The sequence below is a fragment of the Coptis chinensis genome, chromosome 3 (assembly GCF_015680905.1).
Source record: "Coptis chinensis isolate HL-2020 chromosome 3, ASM1568090v1, whole genome shotgun sequence".
NCBI lineage: Eukaryota > Viridiplantae > Streptophyta > Magnoliopsida > Ranunculales > Ranunculaceae > Coptis > Coptis chinensis.
This window is the reverse complement of record NC_141458.1, coordinates 53496184-53522602: the sequence shown is the minus strand read 5'-3', so window position 1 is coordinate 53522602 and position 26419 is coordinate 53496184. Positions and strand designations below refer to the sequence as shown.

At 38.9% G+C, this 26419-nt stretch overlaps 2 protein-coding genes, 1 long non-coding RNA gene and 1 other non-coding gene across 7 annotated transcripts; all 4 read left to right on the top strand.

Annotated features, from left to right (window-relative positions):
• The first annotated feature begins 529 nt into the window (after nucleotides 1-529).
• LOC147510011 (heat shock 70 kDa protein) lies at nucleotides 530-2972 on the top strand. Its single transcript, XM_086602110.1, has one exon. The coding sequence runs from the start codon at nucleotides 800-802 to the stop codon at nucleotides 2753-2755; it is 1956 nt and encodes a 651-aa protein (XP_086458236.1). The 5' UTR covers nucleotides 530-799; the 3' UTR covers nucleotides 2756-2972.
• Nucleotides 2973-3382: 410 nt separating this feature from the next.
• Nucleotides 3383-23751, top strand: LOC147510009 (uncharacterized). Of its 4 annotated transcripts, none has more exons than XR_015218676.1 (4): nucleotides 3383-3565; nucleotides 3794-4059; nucleotides 4157-5346; nucleotides 22198-23751. It is a non-coding gene; the product is annotated as an uncharacterized LOC147510009 (long non-coding RNA). The 4 variants fall into 4 exon arrangements; XR_015218675.1 differs by having other exon boundaries at nucleotides 3794-5346; nucleotides 22198-22300; nucleotides 22885-23751; XR_015218677.1 differs by lacking the exon at nucleotides 3794-4059.
• LOC147510010 (small nucleolar RNA snoR103) lies at nucleotides 3855-3956 on the top strand. The gene has a single exon (XR_015219703.1). It is a non-coding gene; the product is annotated as a small nucleolar RNA snoR103 (small nucleolar RNA).
• Nucleotides 23752-23988: 237 nt separating the features above from the next.
• On the top strand, nucleotides 23989-26126 carry LOC147510008 (pentatricopeptide repeat-containing protein At5g15300-like). Its single transcript, XM_086602109.1, has 2 exons — nucleotides 23989-25675; nucleotides 25969-26126. Exons 1-2 carry the CDS (start codon nucleotides 24200-24202, stop codon nucleotides 25978-25980), a joined length of 1488 nt encoding a protein of 495 aa, XP_086458235.1. The 5' UTR covers nucleotides 23989-24199; the 3' UTR covers nucleotides 25981-26126.
• Nucleotides 26127-26419: the final 293 nt, after the last annotated feature.

Genomic DNA, 26419 nt, shown 5'->3' with positions numbered 1-26419 from the left:
TTAGAAAACCGGACCGGACCGGTGGTTGAACCGGGGTCCGACCGGAACCGGTAAATTTTCGGTTCGGTTCAGTTAAAACTTGAGTTTATAGTTGGACTCTCGGTCTAAACTTAAACCGTGGTTGAACCGGCGAACCGGTTGAACCGGTTCAGCTCTAAACCGGATCACCCTTATATAATTTTTTTTTTTTTTTTTTTTTGAAAAATTGATAATGTGGGGAGTTGAACCTAGCACCTAAACAAGATAATCCAAACTCCAAACCAATATACTACTATATATTTCTTGTATAATAAATTTATTTTGATATATAATACCAATTAATATTGAATTAAAACATGTATTTATTCATTTTATTATTGTAATTATTAAAAAATTTGCTAAATAAACATCAATCGGTCCGACCGAGTCGAACCATGGTTGAACCTGGTTGAACCATTTTAACAAAAAATCGGTTCGATCACCGGTTCAGTTTTCAAAACATTGCACTCTACACGACTACACTCTAGAACTATCTCGTTCAGTCTAAAACTCTACATGCCACCTCTCAAAACTTCATCAACCTTCTTGAGCTTACACCTCAATTCTACATTTTCTCCATGCAGCATCTTCTATTCAACTCTCGAACTTTCTGTATCTTTCATCTCTCCAAAGCCTAACCTATATATAACACTCCCTCCTCAAACCCATCTCAACATATCATAACCAAACCTCTTACAAGTTACAACAACACATAAACAAACCAAACAACACTTTCAAACATTTGCTTGACCCTGTTTTTCTTCAAATTTAGTTTACAACAATGGCTTCAACAAAGACTGAAGGAAAAGCTATTGGTATCGATTTAGGAACAACGTACAGCTGCGTGGGCGTATGGCAAAACGATCGTGTCGAAATCATTCCAAATGATCAAGGCAACAGGACTACTCCATCTTACGTTGCGTTCACCGATACTGAACGTTTAATCGGTGACGCAGCAAAAAATCAAGTTGCTATGAATCCTGAGAACACTGTTTTCGATGCTAAGCGGCTTATTGGAAGGCGATTTTCTGAGCCATCTGTTCAGAATGACATGAAACTTTGGCCATTTAAGGTGATTCCTGGACCAGGTGATAAGCCTATGATAGTTGTGAAATATAAAGGCGAAACGAAGACATTTGCTCCTGAGGAGATTTCGTCAATGGTTTTGGCCAAGATGAGGGAAATAGCAGAAGCCTATTTGGGTATGTCGATCAAGAACGCGGTCGTTACTGTACCTGCTTACTTTAATGATTCTCAGAGGCAGGCGACGAAGGACGCGGGAGTAATAGCCGGGTTGAATGTGTTGAGAATGATTAATGAGCCTACTGCTGCTGCTATTGCTTACGGGTTGGATAAGAAGGCATCGAGGACTGGCGAGAAGAATGTTCTTATATTTGATCTTGGTGGTGGCACTTTTGATGTTTCTTTGCTGACTATTGAAGAAGGGATTTTCGAGGTGAAAGCTACTGCCGGTGATACTCATCTTGGTGGTGAAGATTTTGATAATCGTCTTGTGAATCATTTCGCTGCGGAGTTTAAAAGAAAACATAGGAAGGATATTAGTGGCAATGCTAGAGCGCTAAGGCGGTTGAGAACTGCTTGCGAGCGAGCGAAGAGGGCTTTGTCTTCGACAACACAGACTACTATTGAGATTGATTCTCTTTATGAGGGAATTGATTTCTATGCAACTATTACAAGAGCGAGGCTTGAGGAACTGAACATTGATTTGTTCAGGAAGTGTATGGAACCAGTGGAGAAGTGTTTGCGAGACTCGAAAATTGATAAAAGCCAAGTACATGATGTGGTACTAGTTGGCGGGTCGACTAGAATTCCAAAAGTTCAGCAACTTCTTCAAGATTTCTTCAATGGGAAAGAACTATGCAAGAGCATTAACCCAGATGAAGCTGTTGCTTATGGTGCTGCAGTTCAGGCTGCGATTTTGACTGGCGAAGGGGACCAGAAGGTGCAGGACTTGTTGCTCCTTGACGTTACTCCTTTGAGTCTTGGCCTGGAAACTGCTGGTGGAGTTATGACAACTTTAATTCCAAGGAACACAACCATTCCAACGAAGAAAGAGCAGGTATTCTCCACATACTCTGATAGTCAACCTGGCGTTTTGATTCAGGTTTATGAAGGTGAGCGAGCTCGAACCAAGGATAACAACTTGCTTGGGAAATTCGAGCTTACTGGAATCCCACCAGCACCTAGAGGTGTTCCACAGATCAATGTTGCCTTTGATATTGACGCAAACGGCATTCTAAATGTGTCTGCGGAAGATAAGACTGCAGGTGTGAAGAACAAGATTACGATCACCAACGACAAGGGTAGATTAACTAAGGAAGAGATTGAGAAGTTGGTGAGCGAAGCGGAGAAGTACAAGGCCGAAGATGAAGAGGTGAAGAAGAAGATCGAGGCAAAGAACGCGCTGGAGAATTACGCTTATAATATGAGGAACACAGTGAAGGATGGTAATATTGGTGGGAAATTGGATCCAGAAGACAAGCAGAAGATTGAGAAGGCTATAGAAGATACTATCAATTGGCTGGATACGAATCAATTGGCTGAGGTGGAAGAGTTTGAACACAAGTTGAAGGAATTGGAAGGATTGTTTAATCCGATTATTTCCAAGATATATCAGGGTGGTGCTGATCAAGTGCCTGGAGGTATGGGTGGTGACATGCCTGGTGGTGGTGCTTCTGGTACTGGAGCTGGGCCTAAAATTGAAGAAGTTGATTAAGTGTGGAGCAAGTGTGTGAATAGAAAGGTTAAGTAGTGGCTATGTCTGTACTAGTGTGTGCTTTTTGTAGTTTGTTTTGGTTTTGGGGGATGGGACCTTGCAGTGAGAGGTTGTAATGGGATACTGCTTAGGGTCCAAGTGGATGTAAATTTCCTTTTTGTCAATTCTATGAAACAAACAGTTTGTATGTGTATGAAATAAGAAGAGTTTTCCTTTACTGTTTGTTAAATTTTAACTCATGGAAAGGAAAGGAAATAAAATGGGTGGTCCACTATGGAATGGAATGGAATGGAATGGAAAAGAAATAATTTTAAATGGTATTGTTTGGTAAACTTTGGGGAAAGGAAAGAAAAAGCTAGGGAAAGGAATAATCATGTTTGTTTGCAAAAGATATGGAAAGGAATAATTGTATTGTTGAGTGGAGTGTATTAGTAGTAAGTTTCTATTTATCTATTTCCTTTTTTCACAAAAATTTCGAGGGTTATCCCCTTTTCCATTTGTTTCCATATGGAAAAGACTTTCCATAAACAAACGAAAAAACTATGGAAAAATTGGACAATTTTCCTTTCCTTTCCATAGTATTTCCTTTCCTTTCCATCATAACAAACACACCCAAAATTATTAATTGAAGAAGACAACCTTAGCTAATAAGTACCTGCGATTAGGTTGATCCGAATGAGGGAAAGCCCAATTTTCTGTTATGAGGGAAGTGCCAAGTGACTGATCGACGTACATCACATGAAAGGGGTTTCCCCATGCAGCTGACCTCTGAGCGGAAACGCATCTCTGCTACTGCTTTCTGCAATTCAGGTCCGTTAACAACCTTGTTATTCATTGAATGTTGAAATGTTGACGAATTTTATTGGATTAGTAAATTAGTAGGTGAAATTTACTGGCATAAAATCGTTGCTCTCAAGTGTCGTTTTCTTTTGATTATTAATTTTATTTATTACTTTTTCTTTTAAGTCATTAGCTTTTCAGGTATAATTATACTGAGAAATATGTGTTGTGAGTTGAAGTTCATAATTTACTTTGTAGGACAAGACGAATTTTGAAAAAATTGCATTGGTAGGAGACTAAGGAGAGAATTGTCCTGATTCTTGGCAGGGCACTTTAGTTGTAGTATGGAAGAATACTGATTTGTGGGTTTTAGGTGAGCATGTTGTGAGTAGAGATGCTCATGAAGGACTTACAGACATGGCTATCCAGTCTAGGAAGTTTCTTAGAGAAGTAAAAGTTCAATATTCTGATTTAAGAAGGGGAATAATCGGAGTATCTTAGATTCAACAGGAGAAGCCTTAATGGTAATATGAACAAATGACTTGTTCATTTTGATGGGATTTCTAGCAAGTTACTTCTTGTTTTGATTGTTAACAAATTAACAGTCCTTGTTTGTAATAGGTTTTGATTGGGGTTGTTCTACCAAGGGGGTTCAGCTAATGGTGCAGAAAGATTATCTATTCAAAAGGATCGTGAAAGTTACAAGATGATCGTTCAACACCTGCGGCACAATCCCATTTTTGACCCAATGGTCCTACCATCCTAGTACCATAGTGACAGAACATAACAAGGCTTTTCTAAGTGGGTGAGGTATGAAAATGAGGATGGTGGTCTTTGGCAAGAGTTCTCAAGGCTAAGTATGGGAAGGCTTGAAAAGGTTGGTACACTCATTTAGTTGGAACCCCTCAATGTTATGCACTGTGGAAAGGCATCATGAACTTTGCAATCCTATTTCGGGATGATATATGTCTGACAATCATTTGAAGTGAAGACTCGACTTGGTTGATTTATTTGATGTCAGCCGTCAGTTAAGCAGAAGGCTATTGTGAAAGAATTTATTCTTTGTAGGATGGCATTCTTTAGTGGGATTTGGTGTTTGTCCCTATTTCAAGAATTGGGTGGCTCAGTAGCGGACGGATTTGACTCACATCCTTGTTCAGCTGTCCTGTCGTAATAAACTTTGCAGTAGAGTAAGTATAAGTGAAAGCAGTGGTTTTATTTCCGAAATTTCCTATAAGCTACTTGAAACCATATGTTGTCAGAGCAGAATATTGGGACCCTAATTTTCCACTGACAAAGGAAATCTATATGGATAATCGACAGAAGAGGGAATTGGGCTTACAGGTGCATCATCGTGGGTGAGAGGAGAACAATATCCATCTGTTTGTTGACTCTATTTTACTTGTGCTTTATGGGAGGTGTTCTTTACCAGCTTAGGGTGCAGGAAGGCATTTAATGGACCATTGTTGAGTAATATTGGCGCTAAGGCACTGGAAAATAAAATGTTTCTATACTAAGGGATTTGGGTCCATAACCACGAGTCTTTAGCGGTTGCAGTATCATCCATTAAAATGTCTACTTCAGTACTTCAATACTTTCAGAACACTTCGGCCTTCACCTTCATTTCCGTATGGTGTAGTAGATGAGACGGAGATGCCCAATTTTCTGTTTTGAGGTAGGTGCTAAGCGCTAAGTGACTGATAAACTTACATCACATAAAAGGGGTTTCCCCATGTGGCTCACCTCTCCTCTAAGAGAGTCAGAAAGCCACACTGAAAGAAACGCTTCTGCTACTGCTTTCTGTAATTAAGGTCCGTTAACTACCTATGTTATTCATTTAATGTTGAAGTGTTGACGACTTTTATTGAACTAGTAATTAGTTCGTGATTTACTGAATTACTGGCATGAAATCGTTGCTTAAGTTTGGTTTTCTTTTGATTATTATTTTTTTGATTATTATTTTTTTTAAGCGTTAGGTTTTCAGGTATAATTGTACTGAGAAAAATGTGTCTGGTACTGAATTTGAGTTGTGAGTTGAAGTTCATAATACTTTGTAGGACAAGATGAATTTTGAAATAATGCATTGGTAGGAGAGAATTGTCCTGATTCTTGGCAGGGCACTTTAGTTGTGTACCTGCTGTAAGTATGGACGAATACTGATTAGTTGGTTTAGGTGAGCATGTCTAAGTAGAGATGCTCATGAAGGGAATGTTCTGATTTAAAAAAGGGAATAGTCGGATTATCTTAGATCCAACAGGAGAAAACTACCTGTTAATATGAACAAATGACTTGTTCATTTGGATGGGCTTTCTAGCAAGTTACTTCTTGTTTTTCTTGTTTTGATTGTTAATAAATTAACAGTCCTTGCTTATAAGAGGCTTTGATTGTGGTTGTTCTACCAAGGGGGTTCAACTAATGATGCAGAAAGATTATCACTTACTTTCATGAGATAAATTCTGTATTCAAAAGGGTCATGAAAGTTACAAGATGAACGTTCAACACCTGCGGCACAAAGCCATTTTTGGCCCATTGGTCGTAGTATCATAGGTGACCAAATGTAACAAGGCTTTTCTGTGTAAGTGGGTGAGATATGAAAATAAGGATGGTGGTCATTGGAAAGAGGTTCTCAAGGCTAAGTAGGGGGAGGCTTCAAAAGGTTGGCACACTCATTTAGTTGGAACCCCTCAATGTTATGCACTGTGGAAGGGCGTCATGAACGTTACGATCCTGTTTGGGGATGATATATGTGTGACGATCCTTTGAAGTGAAGACCCAATTTGATCACTTTATTTGATGTCAGCAGTCAATTAAGGAGAAGGCTATTGTGAAAGAATTCACTCTGACATGCTTTAGTGGGATTTTTCTGTTCGTCCCTATTTCAATGATTGGGTGATTCAGTAGTGGGCGGACTTTATTCACATCCTTGTTCAGCTGCCCTGTCATTATAATCTTCCTGTAAATTTTCTGTAAGTTTCCTGCAGTGGTTTTATAGCCAAACTTTCCTATAAGTTACTTGAAACCATAGGTTGTCAAACAGAATATTGGGACCCTAATTTTCCACTAACAAATGAACTCTATATGGATAATCTACCTAAGAGGGGGTTGGGCTTACAGGTGCATCATCGTGGGTGAGAGGGGGACAGTATGCATCGGTTTGTTGACTGGATTTTACTAATGCTTTGTAACCTTGTAAGAGGTGTTCTTCACCAGCTTAAGGTGTAGGAATGCATATAATTGAACATTGTTGAGTAATTGGCGCCAAGGCACCTAGAGGTGGCGCATGTGCTATGATCTTTTGACGTGAAGACGGTCGAATTATTTGATGCCAACCGTCGGTTAAGGAAAAGGCTACTGTGAAAGAATTTACTCTTTGAAGGATGGCATGGTTTAGTGGGATTTTTCTCTTCGTCCCTATTTCAAGGATTGGGTGGCTCAACAGCGGGCGGATGATAGGAATTTAACCGGCCAAAATAAACAGACTAATTTAACCCTATTTTATAATACTCGCAAGCGCATAAGTTCTATTGTAGTAGGTATGCAAGTATGAAGTCGATCCCACAGAGAATGCAATTTGGGGACAATTGAAAGCTAAAATATTACTTAACCTAATCCGAACAAGAATTGTTTATAGAATTTTGAATTACTACTAACTAAAGCTATTTAATTTAACTACGAACGCAATAAAATTTATAGTAACTATCAATGGAGAAAACACTAATGCATTCAAATCCACCCTATACCGTTGTAGATTATCTTAGTTTATTCAATTTAAAGTTATCTTTTATTACGAGTAGCACGAGGAAAGAGTAATTCTTACTTGCTTGAAGATGTGATGGTGAATCTCTTATATAAATCTATAAATTTGTTTAATTGAATTTTTAGCACATAAATATAAACCCCTAGCAAAAGTTGTCTTCTTACAGCACAACTTTTCACAGATTTATTTAAACGTTAGAAACAATGCTTTGATATTAACAGAATAATAACTAACAATTGACTAGTCAAGACATAAAATTTATCATGCGAGATATAACCAATGAAAGTATTCTACTAAAATCGATGAAATCAATCAATTATATATTGTAAAACCCAAGTCAGAGAACAACAAATTTGTAAAACATATAAAAACCCACGTAAGTCTAGGGCTTCATCTCAGCCCTAGCTTGTTGTTTAGCTAAACATAAACATGGTATACAAATCAATGAAAATAGAAGAAAAAGAAGCCATTAACAAAACCGGAATCCTGTTGTGGGGTCTTCTTTTCCATTTCGTCTCTTCTGAGTTCCAATAGTTGTGCAATAATCTCAAGCTCTAATTGTCAGCCTCCAAAGATGCCCCGGTTCAGTCCTCCTTAATGTATATATCACATGTTCAATTAGGGCTCACAATAGTGTTTGATTAGGATTGGTAATTTCTAATTCGGTCGTGCTAAGCGAAAAATACGGAATTCAATTGGTATTGGAAAAGATTGGGTGTCAGGTCTTTTCTTTTCTTTTGTTTCTATGTGTGATGCAGATGAAAGGCGTGCGCCCTTGAATCAAGGCATAATGGGGGGTGTGTGCCCTTGCATTTTGACTAGAGAACTCCAAACTTTCACAGTGGCTTTAGATCTTGTTCTGTATGTTATTTTCAAACTTGTATCGAATACCCTCTCTGTAACTAAGCCATTATCATTTTGCAATCCCTTCAAGTTTCAAGTTTCAAGTTTCAAGTTTCAAGTCTTAGTCCTTTTCGCTGTTTTGTCACATTCATTTTGATTTTTTAAAACCAATGAAGCAAACTAATTAAAGGAAAATATTTCAATTAACTGGACAACTTAATATAAATGTGGGCATAAATTGGTAGCATTTATGTGCTTATCAGTGGACTTTATTCACATCCTTGTTTAGCTATCCTGTCGTGATAAACTTCACAATAGATTAAGGGGGTGTTTGTTTTTCCTACTTATAAGTGCTAGACCACTTATAAACACTTGTAAGTGGTGGACCACTTGTTTTTACCCATTTGTTTTTTCCCACTTATAAGTAGCCAACGTAAAAAAAACTTATAAGTAGGGCCGTAAGTTGTAAGCGAGAAAATCCTATTTACGCTAACTTATAAGTTGGGATTAGACATAAAATTACGTAACTACCCATGGACACATATAAAAACCACATATTTCTTGAAGTTGAATGGTTTAGAGTTCTTGCTAGAGAGTGGATACAGCTAAGAAGATAATGGTTTCTTCTAGTTATCTTTTTATTTGTTTTGCTTCTTCTCATTTATTATGATTTCTATATCAATTTATTTCTACTTCCATTAAATTGATTTCTTATATGATCGTCATTAACTTCAACAAGAAAGTACATGTGTTATTAAAATATGGGTAAAATTGTAATGTCGCCACTTATAAGTGCGTGAAAAAACAAACACTCCTACTATTTATAAGTACTTATAAATAGCAAAAAACAAACAAGTTTTAGGACCTACTTATAAGTAAGTAGCAAGTACTTATAAGTAGGAAAAACAAACACCCCCTAAGTGTAAATGAAAGCAGTGGTTCTTTATTGCCAATTTTGTTTTTAATAAGCTACTTGAAACCATAGGTTGTCCGAACAGAATATTGGGACCCTAATTTTCCACTGACAACGGAACTCTATATGGATAATCTACAGAAGAGGGAGACTGGGCTTATAGGTGCATCAACATGGGTGAGAGGAGGACAGTATACATCTGTTTGTTAACTCTATTTTACCAATGCTTTATGGGAGGTGTTCTTGACCAGCTTAGGGTGTGCAGGAATGCATTCATTGGACCATTGTTGAGTTACTTGAGTAGATGGCGCTAAGGCACTGGAAAATAAAACTTTCCACTAACTGATTTAGGTCTATAACCACAAGTCTTTACCGGTTCCAGTATCCTCCATAGAAATCTCTACTTCAGTACTTCATTACTTTCGGGGACACTTCGGTCTTCCCCTTCATTTCCATATAGTGTCCCACGCACCAGCCTCCATCTACATCTTCCCAATTTCATCTTGACCACTTTCAATATTTGCCATACGGTTATAGTAAAATTCATACTTGAGTAAGAAAGCCAAGACCACCAGACGATAATGCGTAGGTACTCATATTACACCACGAATTACCTTCTGAAATTTGAAAGAACAAGCAAATGTAAAGTGCATCATCTGTAGAAACTGCAAGCTCCAATAAGGCTGTAGCTTTCAGATTTTCTAAAAATTGAGCAATGAGGTATATTAACTGTTTCGACCCCCACCTACGTGGCAAACGTGCATTAGTAGGGGTCTCTATTTTTATTCATTTAATCAACAGGGCTAAAGCCCAATTCGCAATGTCATGGATCAATGTACAGGCTCGTTAATTCATGTGTCTAAGGCTGAACCTTAGCCACATGGGTTGCCACTAATGTACATTGATTTATGTCCAGATTCATTTCTTATCAAAGAGATAATGATCATATGAGAGTTATAGTCTATCATAATTACTCAAGCTACAAGATTACTTGAGCTACAAGGACTCTCTACTCTACCTCTATAAATACCAAACTATTTTTCATAAGGAACTACGTGGAAACTTGATCCCTAGAGAATAGATCTTGGGGTCCGTGGGCAGCCATTATTTGGTTCGGTTTCATCTCCCCAACATCAAATTCCTCTGTTTCTTAGTGCGTTCTTTACCATTGCTCTCGTTGTGTTGAAGCAGTTTACTGCCGAAACATAATTGGCGCCGTCTGTGGGGATTTAGAATTCATTATCACGTGAAACAATCAAGATGGTAAGCACAAGAAGCAGACCAAATAGTCGACATATTCCTCCTGCTAATAATACTCGCAACCCTCGAAATTCAAATCAGCCAATGCAAGAACCGTTGAACAATCAAGTTGATCCTAGTGGTAGGATTAGTTCTCAACATCCGACTGTAGCAGCGCAACCGCCACCGCCTCCGCCATCGCAAAAGGCCATACAACCGCCGGCACCAACCCTAACAGCCTTGCAACAAGAAAACCGACAAGTCAGTAATCCTCCATGCGGTCCGCCGTCTGTCCATGTCGATCCTTCAGTTGACATAGATATGGACGTGGACATTACTCTCACACCAACTAACGGAAAAGGTGATAGTAACAGCCAATTCACCCCTAATACGGTTGAGCGGGAGTTACGACGAGTCAAAAATTTAAATAGGAACTTGAGAAGGAAGCTGGCAAAGAGGCAAAGGCTAGTGTACGATGCTGCAAATTCAACAACATCAAGGCGACCACGAAGGGGCCGCAGCCATTCCAAAGCATAGGATAGTCTTGAAGAACCACTTCATCGCCCCCGAACAGCGTGTTATTTCTCAAACACAATCAACCAAGATTACTTTCTAAAGAGTAATGACCCTATTACCCGTACTTATGGGGAGAATCGGATTGGCAGGGATAACTACTACCCTAGACATGTCCGATCTCAAAGGGAAGATTTACCTCTGAGAAGCAATTTCAGGGAAGAGCGCCGTCCTCCGAGATATGTTCGACATGACTAGGAAGGCGGGCTCCCAGACAAGAGCAACAAAACATGGAGAAGTGGTATGATTATTCCGACCACCCGGCCAGGGTGACTACCGGCCTAGACAGGCTGGTTACAGGGATAGACAAAGAAAATCACCGGTCGGAGTTGATCGTGGGTACCGCCAAAGATCTCTAACTCCAATAAGAGATAATGGAAGGTATCCTTCTCCACATGGGCACGACCGGGGGCGTCCAGTTGTTCAAGCCAATACTTTAACTCTAACAGAACAACAGTTGAAAGAGTTGATTGCAAAAGAACTTAACGATAGAGAGTCAAGGGATGTAAGAATGAAAAACTTGATAGTCAATGATGGCGTACTTAATAAGTTTTCGATCGACATTCAAGAAGCTTACCACCATCCCGACTTCAAACAACCCGATTTTGAACTTTATGATGAGTCGGAAGGAGATCCTGGCTTGCATGTTCTATCGTTCAAAAATAAGTTGGTGTTATGGGGTGGAGATGACCCGCTCATATGTAAGCTCTTTCCATCAACTCTAAAGGGAGAAGCATTACGCTGGTTTAGTGAGTTGCCTTCAAGATCAATTCACCAATTCAATGAACTAGAAAATCAGTTTGTAAATCGTTTCCGCCACAATTGCAAGATGCCAAAAGATGTCGACTCACTTTTGAACATCAAGCAACAACGCGTGATCTAAAAGTTCGCGTACTTTTGTTACTAGGTTCTGAAAAGGCGAGATGTTCCGTTCCGTTTCGATGGGATGCTTTTTTCCTTTAAAGAAGCATTATATTATGAAAGAGACAAAAGTTCGAACTTCATTGTAAGGGATCTTTACCACTCTTTAATTAAAGATGTCCCTAAAACTTGGTGCGATCTCGTATGTTAGGGGCTGAACAACACATCTCAGTATCGAGGAGAACCTATCGGGCGAAAAGCAAACAAAGAGACAAAGATATTCGGAGTAAAGATTTTTCTGACAGCAAGAGTTCTAAGCCGAAGCAAGGACAGTCAGATTAACAGCATAACGATGGAAAGAATGACAATCAGAAGCAAGTTAGTTTCAATCGTGATGGAAAGACTTTACCTGTGCTAAAACTGACCCCTCTCAATGCCAAGTACTCTGTTATATATGAAAAGTTGAAAAGTGGGAATCTTCTTTCCCCGCCTTATCCACTTTCAGAAGATACCAAAGGGACAAGGGATAAAGCCTTGCAGTGTAAATTCCATAATGACTATGGCCATGAGACAGAACTTTGTCGCTCTCTCCGGGGTCGGATTCAGAAATTAGTGGAGAAAGGACTTTTAAACGAATATCTTATTAAAGACTCTCAACAAAGCGATTCTTTGCAACTTATGAGCATGTCATTAATGTTTCCCATTCTCATGATGAGTCTCTTTCCAAAAGTCAGAGTAAGAATCAAAAGCGTTTGAAAGTTAGTTATGTTGGTGAGTTTAACCGTATCAACAAAGTCGATTTTGTCAAAGGAATCCGCACCGAGACTTCAAGAAGAGCCCTCCGATTCAATCGATGATGATCTCCTTGGTGTATATCACCCTCACTATGATGCAGTTATAATTTCTGTGTCTATAGGTGCTTCTCGTGTTCAACGGGTAATGATCGACACAGGGGCTACCTCCAGCGTCATTTTCAGTGGATGTTATTCTCAGATGCAATTTTGCGAGGGTATGATCATCACTGAAGACAATCCTATCATCGGTTTTGATGGGACAACATCTTCAGCGGTTGGAAGAATTACCTTACCAATCAAATTAATGAACAAAGAAGTTGAGCTCGATTTCTTATTGATGGATTGTCGATCCCACTATAACGCAATTTTGGGTAGAGATTGGATACATTCTATGGGGGCTGTAGTCTCCACATTTCATCAGTGTGTCAAGTTCCCATTCTCTGGGCATATTTGCAAGGTTCGTAGCGACCAGGTATCTGCCCATGCTTGTCATGACAAAGCAATGGATGACTATAAAAAATCTGAAGTTCGAGGTAATACAATCCTTGCAAGTGCCCTGCCCAAGTTATAGTTACCAAGCGGCGTGCCCTCCATCTATAATATTGAGGCTCATGTGCAAGGGGTCAGCCTCACAATGGATCGACTTTCGAAGTGCAAGTAGGAGATTCAAGCCAGAAGAAACCACTTTTATTTTTATTTGAACTTTCGAAATGAGAACAAAAGAGTTGGTTTCCACTCGTTACAAATGAAATAAAGCGTATCTTCGCTTGGAAAATTGAGGAAATGCCGGAATAGACCCTACATTTGCTGTCGCCAAAACTTGACATTGATCCAAGTTTCAGGCCAGTTCGCCAAAAACCAAGAAGAATGGCACCTGATCGGAAGCTCAAAGTTAAAGAGGAGATTGATAAGCTACTTGCGGTTAACTTTATCCGACGAGTTACTTACCCAAAATGGCTTGCTAATGTCGTCGCAGTGCCAAAAAAGAACGAACAAATCAGAATTTGTATTGACTTTACAAACCTTAACGAAGCTTGTCCGATTCATCCATATCTATTGCCACAAATTTCCGAATTAGTGGATGCCACTTCGGGATTCCAACGCCTATCTTTCATGGATGCTTCTTCAAGGTACTACCAGATCTCTTTGAATGTGGATGACCAAGAGTTCACCGCCTTCATTACCGACCAAGGCATTTTCTGCTACACTGTTATGCCTTTTGGTCTGAAAAATGCCGGTGCAACCTACCAATAGCTTGTCAATACAATTTTTTCCGATCTGTTGGGGATAATAATGGAGGCTTATATCGATGATATAGTCGTAAAATCGAAGCTACTTGGTGATCATCTTTCCGATCTTCAACTTGTTTTGATAGGCTTAACAAGTATAACATGAGACTCAATCCCGCCAAATGTTCTTTTGGCCTCTCTTCTGGAAAATTTCTGGGATACCTCATGACTCGTAGAGGTATTGAGGCTAATCCAGATCAGATACGTACCGTTATTGATATGTCATCACCAAAAAATAAGAAGGAAATTCAACGGCTTACTGGTCGTCTTACCGCTCTTCATAGATTTATTTCTAAATATTCCGATCGTTGTCATCCCTTCTTCCAGACTTTAAAGGGGGCAGCAATTTGGAACGTTGATTGTGAGATGACATTGCAACAACTGAAGAAATACTTGGTCAGTCCTCCTATATTGACAAGTCCTTCAACGGGTCAACCTATTGGCATATACCTAGCAGCTACAACTCAAAGCGTTAGTCTTTTTTTCGTCGATGATGGTAGACCCGTCTTTTTTATCAGTAAGACGTTAACCGGAGCTGAGTCTCGTTATTCAAAGATGGAAAAAATTACACTTGCATTGGTTCATGCCGCTCGTCGGTTAAAACCATACTTCCAGGGGAAGTTGGTCAGAGTTTATACTGAGTATCCCTTACGCAAGGTCTTTCGTAATGCACAAGAATCAAGCAGATTAGCCGAATGGGAATGTTATCTTAGTGCATATAGCATTGTTTTGAAAGTCGTACTGCTGAAAAAGGACATGCTCTAGCTTTTTTGATAGCTGATTTTCCGATTGATGATTCTCTTCTTGACGATTTCTTGCGCCAAGAAGAATCTATGGAAGACATTCTACCACCCATAACGGGGGCGACGAAGACCAACTTGCAAATGCAATTCCTAATCCCATTGACCTATGGATTGTTTACTCAGATGGCTCCCATAATAAATCTGGGTCTAGAATTGGATGCGTTTTTGTTAAACCCGGCAGAGAGAAAATTGAGAAATCTGTGCGACTTGGCTTCGCCGCTTCAAATAACGAAGCCGAGTATGAGGCTGCCGTTTGTGCCTTGAGAACGACTTTGAAATGGGCGAAAAGCTCCAGTTATACACGGATTCTCGCCTTGTGGCCAATCGGTTTGGCGGGTCTTTTGAAGCAAGAGATGACCGTGATGGCGGCTTATCTTGGTTTGATACATAGCCTTGCTCGACAATTTGATAGCATCTCTATCACTCAAAGACCACGAAATGACATACGTCATGCTGATTCATTGGCTTATCTCTCCGCGCGCCGTTAGAAGCGAAGAGTCAAGACACATCACCGTGGAGTTCCGTAAAAGAGCCAAGCATTGACTTTACCAAAAAAATTGAATGACTTGTATGTACATGAAAGCAATTACTTGTTTTGCTTGTACGCTAAATGTAAAAAATCGACCCCACGATAATCTCACCAATCAATCATGACTTCGAAGCGAAAAAGGGAGCTGGAAAATTCACAACATGACCATCCTTTGGATCTTCCATTAGAATCTATAGATCCATTTGTTCCTCCCGAATTAAACTCCCCAACAGATAGTGAGTTGGTACATGAAGCGGATGATAGTCCCGAACTTCCCGATATGATACTATCGAGCGATTGATGATCTCCGATCGCTAAGATTGGCGTCTTCCTTATATCCACTACTTGCAAGTTTCTTCACTTCCGCCCGAACCAAAACTTCGCTTGAAAGAATCAAACGCGATGCATGGAAGTTTTGGTGATATCATTCTTGTGGAAGTTTGCACTTATATCGCAAAGGATCGGATTTAAACCCTATGTTCGCGATGCCTCTCAAAACAGAAAGGACTTCAAGTTTTTGAAGATTCACTCCGAGCTTATGTGGAAGCCACTCCAAGGGCTTAAGTTTAGCTCATAAGGCTATGACACGTATTATTGGTGGCGAGAGATGCAAAAGGATGCAAAACACCTATCGAGAGAGGTGTGAGCCATGCCAAAAGCACGATAATATGAGTAAACTACTACATTCTTGAAGTTGCATCCCATGCTTAGCCCATGGCCATTTGCCAAATGGAGCTTAGACATTATTGGCCCTTTACCTAAAGCTTCAGGTAGTATATGATTCCTTCTTGTGGCAACCGATTACTTTACCAAATGGGTAGAAGCAAAGCCTTTGGTCTAAATCCATGCTTCCAACGTCAAAATGTTTTTATGGAGAAATATTGTTTGTCGTTTTGGCATCTCTCCGGCACTTGTATCAGATAATGGTAAACAATTTGATGTTGAAGAAATTCGTCAGTTCTGTGCTAATTTGAAGATACGGCATAACTTCTCCGCACCTTATTATCCGCAAGCCAATGGGCAGGCCGAAGCCACCAATAAGTTGATTTTGGCCAACCTAAAGAGGCGTTTTGATAAAGGAAATTGGGTCAAGGAGTTACCAGTTGTCTTGTGGGCTTATAGGACAACGCCAAAATATTCAACTGCATTATCACCTTTTAACCTTGCATATGGTGTTGAAGCGATCTTTACCTACGAAACCCGATTTCCGGTACATCTCGGTCGATTCTTTGTTGAAACAGGTTCCAATGACACTACTTTGGCCCAGTCAAAAGCTCTTATTGATGAGGTTCGCTCTGAGGGACTACAACAGCTTATTAAATATCAAGCTGACATAAAACGGAACTACGATAAGAAGATCCGTCCTAAGTCTTTTGCTCCTGAAGACTGGGTTCTCTGTAGAAGCCCAAAGCTTATAGAATCAGAAAAGTTTGGGGAAAATTAGCAAGGACCCTACATCATAGATCGTCCAGCATCTAAGGGTCATATTTCCTCCGTACTATTTCTGGAAGAATAATAGAGAAGCCATGGAATGCTTACCACCTTCGCAAGTTTTACCGTTAGGAAATTTTTTGCATTTTTACATTACTCCATCAATAACGAATCTATCCATCTATGTAGTTCGTTCTATTTTATCCATCAATAAAGATATTCAACTTCCATTCTCTTAGTTTGGTTGTCATTTTACATTACTCTATTTTTCTGTAAATTTACTTTCAACAATGTCATTCATTAACGTTCATTCTATGGAGGTCATTCATATTATGCCTTTTTCGGTCCAAGTAAGTTGCATTCATGCCTACTTGACGGAAATCCGAGTCAATAAGATGGTTATTCTTGCTCGAAACAATTATTGCAATACTCCCACAGTACAATATCCGTGCTAATTCCACTACTAAGGCAATGACGTTGTGTTTTAGTTTGGTCCCAGTGCACGGGTGACGACTTTGCACCTGTGACAACTCTAACAGTTGTCAGGCCTTGCTTCACGTTCGGTACAAATATTTTGACACCTGAATAGCTAGGTTCATTAAGGACGATCATGTCCCCTTTGCCTTTCAATAACATTCTCCAATGGTTCTATATTGGGAGGTTTTTCTCTCTACATGGGGGCATCTCGTTTCATAAATCAACAACACTAAGTTTTATGCAGGTATGTTATCTGACATCACATGATATTCAATAGCCAACACATACTTTATTTTTATTTTCATAAAAAGAATTTTTAGCTCTATGGTATTACATACTCACAATCACATGATCATTGGTTTGGGAAAATCCAATGGTTCCTTCCTAACTTTTTGCATATACAACTCGTACAAATCTTTGTAATTCATCTTCTCACGTTCTAGTTCATCTCCCGTTTCTATTAAAGTATCTGTCAATCGTCTTACGGACGATTCACAGTGTGCCATTTGCACGTGATCTTGGCCGAGCAGCTCGTTTAAATCACATTAAACATTATTTTTCTCTACCTCTTTTTGCGCACGTTTAAGTTCCTGATCTTTGGCCGCCACGAGTGACTTCAATTCTATCACATTTGCTTTTAAGTGTTTGTGTTCCTCCATTATCTCACAAGCTTTCCCAAACTCTTCGTACGATCTCTCCTCTGCTTCTTCCGTCCGCTCGGTTAAGTTTTTGTTTTCATCTTCTAACTCTCTGTTGGTTCCGCTTAACGCTTTGTTTGACTCTTCCAATTTTTGGTTGAGTATCTTCACTTTCTCTATTTCTTCTAAGGCATTGGCTTCATTCGGAACGATATTTTTCTTCGCGACTTTTTCATGAATTTCTTTGGCCCGTACTACCGCCGTTTTAACCTGCGGCAAAAAATATTTGATTTCATCAATCTTTCAGACTTAAACACAAGTTTGCAATAACTGATAAAAATAATACTATCATACCTGGTTTATACTATCGAAAATCATTGACATTGCTCTGTCATATTCTCCGATGTTCTCCATATTCTGGTCACATTTTTTATATTTTTCGAGCCCCTCCATTGGCGTGGTCCCTGGCAATACTTTCGCTTCATCTTCCAGACTTGAACATCTTTGTTTCATCTAACAATTTCATCGGTTTAGTGTTGGACACAAATTTCTTTACCGTCCTAACGCAATAGTAAAAATCAACGGTCAACTTACTGTTAACAGATTCTATGGTTTTTCTCCATGAGTAGTATTACCCCTGACAGTACTTGCCAGTGGTTGTTGGATTCTTTGCTCTTGCATTTTTCTTTGCCGTTTATTTTCTTTCACCGACTTTGTGTTCTTCGCTGCATTATCTTTTGTAAGTATCACTGTTTTGTTCTTTTCCCAACCATTCTTTTCCTGTATATACCAAAACAGAGCGAGATATTATATCTCACCACACTTTTACAAATCTATGTTTTCTACGGTACATATCTTTTCCTCTTTATGTTGAGAATGTATTATATTTCGTCTGGGGTGTTTTATTCATTGTAGTCTCGTCCCTCGAGGCATCATACATTGTAACGTTGGTTGTCTCTCTTGGTCTTCGTTCACCCATTTTCTTGTGGAACATCTTCTTTTGTACAGTTCGCTTTTTGTGGTTGGCAAGCTCAGCACTAATTCTCGCTGTGTTAATTCCGTTCTATCTTCTTTTTCACTATCGCTATCGCTGCCAAATATTGCATGTCTGAGACTTTTATTCTTCTTCGCCAGTTCACTATGTGTCTCCATGGACCTATCGGGCCATTGTTCGATACCCCCATAGTATCGGAAATCAACAATATCATCAAAGTAGCTCAAATCTACCAATCTTTCGTCATAGCATTCATGAAAGAAGAAACGAATGTTGTTCTCCACTTCCTTGTCCAATTCAATATCTAGTAGTGTACTCGCGTTTTCTGTTAGACACAAAAATAACTCGTGTTAGTCAACAGTTTACTCGTAGTACAATTTTCAATACTTATGTTTTGGCTTACCTCGAAATTTGTTCGGCACTTTAAACTCTGTCGGATTCCACTTCCCTTGCAAGCGGTACAGAAATCTATCCCATCCGGTGTATACTTTTGGGAACCCTTTAAAACTTCTGTTTGAATCCTTGAATTCATTTTCAAATTTTATGTACCCTTTCGTCGATGGGCTTTTCGGTCAGATCAACGAAGATTTCTTGAGCCCCAAACCTTCATTAAATTCATTTTGTAAACGGTGCGCTCGTGAAGATTAACCGAACGATATTGGCGGTTGTCCCAAAGCAATTTGCCACCACTCCAAGATAATTAAGCTTATTTCTTTGCTCAACGGAATTGCACTCCTACAATTTAATTGTGTGTAAGCCATTACTAGTTCATCTTCTTTGACTTTCATTTCAAATTCGTACACTTCATCCATCTCAAATTTCTCGAGTCCTAGTATTTTATGTATTTCCTTAAGCAACCATCGACGCGGTTCCAGGTAGTCACTGTATCTGTCACCTTCTTTCCACCTCACCAAGTCTGCGATCGTCATCGAGTTTTCTTCTCGAGTGTTTTTTCGCCCGTATAGTACGGTAGTTTCTACCTGAAAAATAAAAAAATAAAAAAAAAAAATAAAAAAAAAAAAAAAAACAAAACAAAACAAAACAAAACAAAACAAAACGGGTAAGATACCTAAAACCCGGGTTCACTAAGGGGACACAGGTACGGTGCCCTTCATTAGATGGCGCTATACCGTATAATGTTTTGTTAAAACAGGTTTTTGAATCTGGGCGCCATCTGGTCTCGCCATTACATCGTTTTTTCACTGCGTTTCGTTTACAAACCAACCACAATTTACTAACTTTATCCAAACCAACCAAAGTCTATATCTAAACAAAGGTTAATGGCAAGAGACGTACCTGTTAGTTGACACGAAGAAGGATCACAGCGCTATACAAAAGCAGTGTTGGCGATACTGCAGCAGACGCTTCACTCGTTTTTTACACCACGACTCCTTTCTCTATCTTACTTAAAGTTGGAGAGGAAGATTTTGGATCGGTTTACAAGGCTATTTAATGGGAAGCACGCTGTAGTGAGCGGTGAAAACAGAAGGACTTGCGTAACACAGTTTGCGTTGAGGACGTGCTAAGCACAAAGTTGGAGTAGTGTTAGTTGCTGAGCTTCCACACAGGAATCTATATGGTTAAAGGTTTTTGTTTTGACAACGAACTGATGCTACTTGTTTAAGAGTATTTGCCTATGGGAGCCTTGGTCAAGTTCTGTTTGGTGAGCGACAGTGTTTTTCATGGATTGGGAAAAGCGGCAGCATAGCCACTGTTTATATAGGGTTTCCGCGCTGGCTTTCCATTGCTAGTGGAATTCTTCTCCAACTCCAACTTCATCTCTACTCTCAATTCTTATCTACTCTACATTCTTATCTAATCTGAAACCTTTGAATCCAATTCGTAGTTAAATTCCTTTTATTACTATTATTACTATCTTGCCCCTATGTTTAATTTCAACGGTCACATCCTCATATCGATATTCCGCTGGCACGCGTCGTCGACATCACTTTCGCATTGTTACGTAATGCGTTCGGTACAGTGTTCGGCACTCAATTTCTTTTGAAATTTTATTTATGTGCATCTTTTATTTTATCTGTGCATTTTCGGCCATTTTTTATTTAACTACGTCCTTGCGTATCATATATGTTAATTTGAATTTTTTTCATTTCCGTTAATTCACGAATTTTTTCCGATTGTCTATTTTCTTATCGTTTACGTTCATACGACACTTTGTTATACACTTCGCTTACTCTTTTATTATTTCAAGTTTTCCTTGATTTTTCTTCTCTTCTTTGCCATGTGACCTTTGTTTGCATGACAAAGAGAGGGCGGTGTTTCGACCCCCATCTACGTGGCAAACGTCAATTAGTAGGGGTCTCTATTTTTATTCATTTAATCAACAGGGCTAAAGCCCAATTTTTCATGATCAATGTACATGGATCAATGTACATTTATTTATGTCCGTGATTCATTTCTTATCAAAGAGATAATTATCGATGAGAGTTATAGTATATCATAATTACTCAAGCTACAAGATTACATGGACTTCTACTCTACCTTTAAAATACAAAACTATTTTTCATAAGTACATTTATTTATGTCCATTATTTGGTTCGATTCAACATTTCTTATCAAAGAGATAATTATCATAAAGAGATTGAGAGTTTAGTGGAAAGAGGAAAATGGGTGTGGAATATGAACAAAACCTATATTCATTTAATTGCATGGTAGACACTCCAAGCAAATGTAGTTTATTTGATTAGTTTGCTTGGAGCTATGGGACACTATAGTGCAAGGACTCTCTTTTACTTAGTGTAATGTAAATTATGATTAATTTCTTGTTCATAAATTTATTTGGTTCGGTTTCAAACTATTTTTCATTTTTAGGAATTGCTACGTTTCTTCAAGAAACATTAACCATGATCCCTTTTAGATAATATGAACAAAACCCTCTTAAACCATTCTCAGAATTTATGTGTTAAACAACATGCATGGTAGACACTCCATTAGTTTATTTGGAGTCCCTTCTTTTTGTAGTTTGCATTTCTCCCCAATTTTACAATGTAAATTATGATTAATTTCTTTTTTCATAAATAATTTATTTGGTTCAGTTTCATCTCCCCAACATTTACCATTGCTTTCTTTGTGTTGTTTGAAGCAGTTTATCTTTGAAAACATTAACCATGAAAGAGATTGAAAGTACGCTTTAGTGGAAAGAGGAAAATGGGTGTGGAATATGAACAAAACCTTCAGTGCTAAACCATTCTGTAATTTATGTGTTAAACAACATGCATGGTAGACACTCCAAGCAAATGTAGTTTATTTGGAGTCCCTTCTTTTTGTAGTTTGCTTGGTTTCGGGATGGGACACTATAGTGCCAGATTCTGTTGGGATTTTACTTAGTGTAATGTAAATTATGATTAATTTCTTGTTCTGATCATAAATAATTGTATATGAAGAAAGAGTAGTGTATATTTCGGTGTCCTGTACTGTTGTTTCTGTTTTGAGATTTTTGGTGTTTGTGTTGCTGCGATAATAGGTTTTTCGCTTCGTAATATTGTGACTCCTCCATGTGTCAGGAACTAGGAAAAGGAGTATGTTCAAATCATCTATTCGTAGTGGGCTTCTAATTGGCATGGTCTGGAGGCGTGGAAAACGATGCAGAAGCTCTAATCTCAACAAGTAATAATCTACTCTAAGCTCCTGTCAGATCAGGCTAACTAACTACTGAATAGAAGGAACACAATATAATTTTCAAGGGGGGCTGAGTGTCAGGGATCATACCTCCAGACACTGTATTGGATGGTTTTTGCATAATCTATTTACCAAGATCAGATAGGTTCCTAACTGAAATTGGAACTCAGAAATGGGGCTATAGAGAAGGAGTTTATGTCAGTTGTATTTGAGAAGGCTGTTTTGGAGCCTACATTACGTTGCATATATAGTCTCCTAAGTTCTGATCTTGATGAAAAGCTCCTATGATTGGTTTCTGGTGATGTTAGTAAAGAAATTACGTTCAAGAGGAGTCTTTTAAAGGTGCTAACAATCAATCTGAGGGTAGAAGTTAGATAGATAACTACTGAGAGCAAGAATTGGAACGTAGGATAAAGAAAGAATTCAAAGCTTGTCTTAGAGATATTGGCTGTATTGGACAATTTGTAAAAGTAGAAGTCGGTGGCCATGAAGATTTTTCATCTCATTGTTCTGTTTCTTTTCATTGTTTGCTTTTTAAAGATCTCATTATCATTTTACGCCTCTTGAAACAGCCCAACTATTTTTGAGCTTGCCTCAGGAGCTTTTGAGACTTTGATGGAAAGTCTTGTCCCAGAATAAAATGTTTGGGTGAGATATCAGTTCTTCAATACCGTTGTAAGAAGCTGAATCAGAGCACCAAATCCCTTCCTCTCTGTGATGCTTACTTAAACCGTCAAAAGGAGCTGAACAAAATCCATATTTTGGCGTCCAGACTATGGTTGTGATTCGTGATGTTCAGGTTGTGTGCCAACCCCATACTGCCCAACCGAAGAAGAATATTGGACTGTGTCAAGTTGAAACCGCAAATAGGAGTTCAGGTTGTGTTGCTGGTATCATGGAGGCATGGGCCCTAAATGCCTCCCCATAACTCGATGTGGTTCAGTTAGAATGATGCCTCAAATGCCTAAGAATAGAAACCCACCCTGGATATCTTGACTATGCTTCTGGACTACAATGTCGCGTAAAAGGTTCTGATGAATGTGGAGCATTCCTTGTTCCAATAAGCTATCATGGGTGCTGCTATGAGAAATGTTAAATCAAGTCCTTCAGGCCACGAGATGTTAATTGCACTGAAAACCCAGATTCCACTCTGCCAGTGTTTCATTCTCGTGTGTGGCCAGTAGTGAGTTCTGTTTTTATCTCTCAGGCGTGCCACTTATGTCACGAGCGTCTTTACTAAAAACAAAAAATTATCTGAGTCATTATGTTTAGCTGTCGTGGCGGTAAAGGTGTAACCCTCTATAGTACAAAATATCTCAATATATCATGATATTTAGAGATATCTATCCAGATTTCAGAAAAAAATATATAAATATTACGATATGTTAAGAGATATATACGATTGTAAATATCAGTAATATTTTGATGATATTTAGAGATATTTTGCGATATTTAGCGATATTTTGTGTATATAACAATTTTATTTAATATTTATCATTATATTTTAAATAAATATAAATAATGTATCATAATATATCAAGAAATATCTACAATATCTACGATATTTATTAATATTTTTGATATATCTACGATATTTGCACGTGAAACAATATCAAATATCTCCAAAGAGAAGAATATATTTACCATACATATCTAAAAATTGAGTATCGATAAATACCGATATCCTGATATTTTATACTATGTAACCCTCTCAGAAAAAGAAGTTTGAATTTCGATCCATTTGTGTATGGTAATCACCCACTGATAGTTATGGAATGCAGTAAGTTTGTTAATGTTTGTTTTCGTTCTTATTCTATGTGGATTTTATTAATTGGTTACTTGGTTTGATCCCAGTTCCATTGTTATACACACTAATTGTCGGCCAGCATGGCCTCACTAACTTGTTGCCTCAATTGTACGTCGTCCTCGCATGACCTGCGGTCATGGAATAAGATTATTAAGCACCATGTTCTTGAAGGAAATCCTGACCAAGCAATTAGAACGTATAGAAATATGCTAGTGGATGGTTACATTGGTGACAATTATACGTTCCCCGTCCTTCTAAAGGCGGCTGCCCGTCTTTCCTCTTCACATATTGGGTCTGTACTCCATGGGCAAATAATGAAAAGTCGATTTTGGATCCATGATTTCGTTCAAACTGCGTTACTGAATTTGTATTCTACTCTGGGACGGGTGGAGGATGGTTTTAAAGTATTCAAAGATATGACTAGGAAAGATTTAATTGCTTGGAATTCTATGCTGGATGCTTATGCTTCAGCCGGGCAAATGGATAATGCAGCCAATTTGTTCAGTTTGATGCCCAGTAAGGATCATATATCGTTTAATACAATGATCTCGGGGTTTGCGAACATTGGAAACGTGGAAGCTGCAAGACAAATCTTTGATCAATTGACTGATGGAGATGTTGTGTCTTGGAATTCAATGGTACTGGCATATACCAAGGTGGGAGATATGGAAAGAGCGTGTGCATTGTTTGATCAGATGCCTGAAAGAAATGTGGTGTCATGGAACACAATGCTTTGCGGGTACTTGCAGAGTGGATGCTACAGCAGTGTAGTTGGTTTGTTCAATGACCTGAGGGGTATGGATGAGCTTGAACCTAATCATGTAACTCTGACAACTGTTTTATCTGCATGTGCTCGTATGGGAGCACTAGACACTGGTACAGGAATACACATACTGGCTATAGATATAGGGCTTATGTTGGATCCCAAAGTTATGGTATCGGTAATAGACATGTATGCAAAGTGTGGAAGCATTGAGAGAGCTCTGGAGGTATTCTACAAGATAAAATCTAAAGACACTTATTGCTGGAATGCCATCATTTGTGGGCTTGCACTTCATGGCTATGGCTGTGCTGCTCTTAATTCCTTTGAAGACATGAATACTACAGGATTGAGCCCCGATGATATAACCTTCATTGGTCTTCTAAGTGCATGTAGTCATGTAGGCATGGTAGAAGAGGGTTGTTTGTTGTTTAAGAGCATGGTGAACACGTTCGGGGTTTCACCCAAGTTGGAGCATTATAGTTGCATGGTTGATCTTCTGGGTCGAGCTGGTTTCCTGAAAAATGCATTTAGGCTCATTGAAACCATGCCATTTGAACCTGGACCTACTGTGTGGGGCGCTTTACTCGGTGCTTGCGTAATTCATCGGGATATTGAGGTAGGAGACATCATCGCTAAACGCTTTGCTGCCAGGATCGAATGCCTCAGTGATGGAGAGTATGTGATGCTCGCAAACTTGTATGCATCGTGTGGCAGATGGGATGAAGCAAACCGATGGAGAGCAATGATGCATGATTTAGACATTAATAAAACTTCTGGCAATAGCATGATTGAGGTAAATGGCACAATGTACAAGTTTCTGGCTGGTCATCTCAAATAAGCTAGCTAGACTAGTTTTTATGCAAGATTAACGCTTGAAATTCAGTTCCAAAATGGTTGCAGTCTGTAGGTCTCTCTTTATGGTATAGTGTTTGTGCATTCCATTTCAGCTTTAAGGACAACCGTTAAGTCGAGCCATCTATTATTTACCATCTAATGCAGCCTTAGCCATGTGTACCACATTGCTCAGTGACAATGATAAACCCATCGTGTGTTTCATCTTAAAGGTATTTTCCTTGCCTAATGCAGATACCATTCTGAAAGCATAAGGAAGAGTGGATCGTCTACACTCTGTGAATTGGTTTCAACATCCGGTCCCTCGTTGTTACATATATAGAAGGAGATACTCTATGTATTAAACATGCTATTATTGCGCCTGTAAAATTGTATGTGTTTGTGTTTCTTTCCACCTACTCACTTTTATTCGTATATCACTCTCCTTTAAAAAAGGGTTGCGGTATTGGCACCCCCATAAATGGGACTAGCACCCCTTTGACCAATGGTATTAGCACCCCTCTATTAAATACACAAAAAACACTAACGGCAAGCACCTGCCGCGGGATCACACAATTTACGACATCAGGTTTCCGCAAAATCCCATATCCCACGGAAGGTGGCTGTCGTGGGTCTTTTTTATTTATTTTTTTTTTAATTTTTTTTAATGAGCATGTCTTCAGTGCGCGTGATGTATGGCTACGCA

Excerpts from the sequence above, each read along its gene's own strand:
- LOC147510011 (XM_086602110.1), top strand. The coding sequence starts at position 800 with ATGGCTTCAACAAAGACTGAAGGAAAAGCTATTGGTATCGATTTAGGA.
- LOC147510008 (XM_086602109.1), top strand. The coding sequence starts at position 24,200 with ATGGCCTCACTAACTTGTTGCCTCAATTGTACGTCGTCCTCGCATGAC.